Raw genomic sequence first — 2080 nt, 5'->3', positions numbered from 1 at the left:
AAATTTGGGGTTTTGTCTCTTCCCCAAAGCTCTGAGAAAATTCCTAAAAAAGCCCCCAGCAGGGCAGAAACTCGACCCTGCCTGGCAAAGGTGCCAACCCTTGGCACCTCCCACTGAACATTCCAGGGCAAAGTTCTGCTGGTTGTGCTGCCAGGGTGGCAGAGGAGGGAAAACAAGTTACTAAAAGGACAATTTGCATTTGATTTAAATGAGAAAAAAATATTTTTAACTGCTTTTTTTTGTTGTAACCTGATAGAGTGCAGCAAGGTATTGGGGAGCTGGAGTGACAGATGTGGGGTGGTGGCTTTGGGGCAAAAAGGGGGTTTGCTGCTTTTCTGGAAGAATGGATTGGGCTGATGCCTCAAGTGTTGCTTGGGTATGAGCTCAGAATGTTTTTAAGCCCTGTTGCCAAGAAGGATCATCAGTGGTTCAAAATGCAGGACTCAGAACATGGGAATGTGGCTCAGAAATAATTAAAAATAGAAGTTAGGCTGGTCTCAGGCCTCATGTGCCTCCATTTTTCTGGGGTTTTGTTTGTTTGTTTTTAAGGGATCCATTTGCCTTCAGAGAAATGTTTTCAAATCTAACACTGATAACTCAGTATCCAAACAGTCCTTAAATTGCTGTAGGCTTAAAATACATCTCAGTTTATTGGTGTTGCAGTCTGTGTTAAATGAGGGAACATCTGCAGCCTGCTGAGGAGGAGAACACGAAATTCCTGAGCACCAGGGGCAGGAGAGGACTGGAAAAGGAACAATGCAGCTGGGAGAAGTTCCCTGTGGCAGGACTCCACTGTGTGAGAATGCAGAGGGAGATGGGTGCTGATGAGCAGTGACCCTGCTGATTATTGGGAAAAATAAATGCACTTCAGTGTTAGCTTCATTAGACCAAGCCTGCTGTAATGAGATAATATTAAAAAAAACCCAAAACCAAATCTAAACTTATTTTATAAAATTATATTGGCTGGCATTTCCTTCTATGTAATACAGTTGTCCTTAGTTTTAATTCTGAATATTTTAATAAAAAAAAAAAGTCAGTTTGTCTGTTGGAAATCCTGACCTGAAATTCCCTTTTTCTTTCCCCCAGCACCTTCCTGTACCTGAAGTTCCTGGTGGTGTGGGCCCTGGTGCTGCTGGCAGATTTTGTGCTGGAGTTCAGGTTTGAGTACCTGTGGCCCTTCTGGCTCTTCATCAGGAGCGTTTACGATTCCTTCCGATACCAGGGCTTGGTGAGTGGCCCAGAATATCCCATTTTCCACAGTGACAGTGGCACTGAGAGCCCCCTCACAGCACCAGGGCTTCTCTCTGATGGATACTTTATCTGTGGCCAGTGGAAATGAAATAAAGATTTATCCAAATTTCACCACAGAGAACTACTGTTTAAATTTCTGAGCTGGGTTTGAATTAATCAGAATTATATATAAACTTATATATGTGTAAACAGGAAAGACTTTCTGTATTATTTTAAAGAAAACCCCCTTATATAGACTTTTTAATATTTATATATGTATATATATATATACACAGAGACATATGCTATATGTCTATATATAGGGCTATATATATGGCTATATAAAAATAGATATAGCCATATAAAAGATTGTTATTTATATATTTTATATGTTTTACACAAATACATAAAATATATTTATATAAATATAAAATTATATAAATAATTTTATACATTAAAATATATAAAAAACTGTATTTGGGTTGGAATAACCAAACCCTCTTCTTTATCCCCCTCCCTCCTTTCTTTCAGGCCTTCTCAGTATTTTTTGTGTGTGTAGCATTCACCTCCAACATCATCTGTCTGCTCTTCATCCCAATCCAGTGGCTGTTCTTTGCTGCCAGCACCTATGTGTGGGTACAGTATGTGTGGCACACAGGTGGGCATTGTTCTTTATTTACAACTTCCTGACTCATTTATAATTTATTTCCAACTCTTCCTTTATTGACAACTTCCAGGGCTCCATGTGTATCTCCCATCTTTTAGGAGCAAAACCCCTCTGCTGTTGCCTCAATTAATGCAGCTTTTTTAGAGTTAAAATTTTTGGTTTGGTTTTTTGTTTTGCACTTGG

At 39.4% G+C, this 2080-nt stretch overlaps 1 protein-coding gene across 1 annotated transcript in view; it reads left to right on the top strand.

Moving 5' to 3' along the window:
• The window catches only part of MACO1 (macoilin 1), a 23469-nt gene that overhangs the window by 6455 nt on the left and 14934 nt on the right, over positions 1-2080 (top strand). The window contains exons 3-4 of the mRNA XM_031062077.1: positions 1087-1228; positions 1762-1888. Coding sequence (XP_030917937.1) covers positions 1087-1228; positions 1762-1888 — 269 coding nt within the window. The remainder of the gene's footprint in view (positions 1-1086; positions 1229-1761; positions 1889-2080) is intronic.

Source organism: Geospiza fortis, unplaced genomic scaffold (assembly GCF_000277835.1).
Source record: "Geospiza fortis unplaced genomic scaffold, GeoFor_1.0 scaffold432, whole genome shotgun sequence".
Lineage (NCBI taxonomy): Eukaryota > Metazoa > Chordata > Aves > Passeriformes > Thraupidae > Geospiza > Geospiza fortis.
Note: the sequence above shows the minus strand (reverse complement) of the source record. Positions and strands in the feature narration are given on the sequence as shown.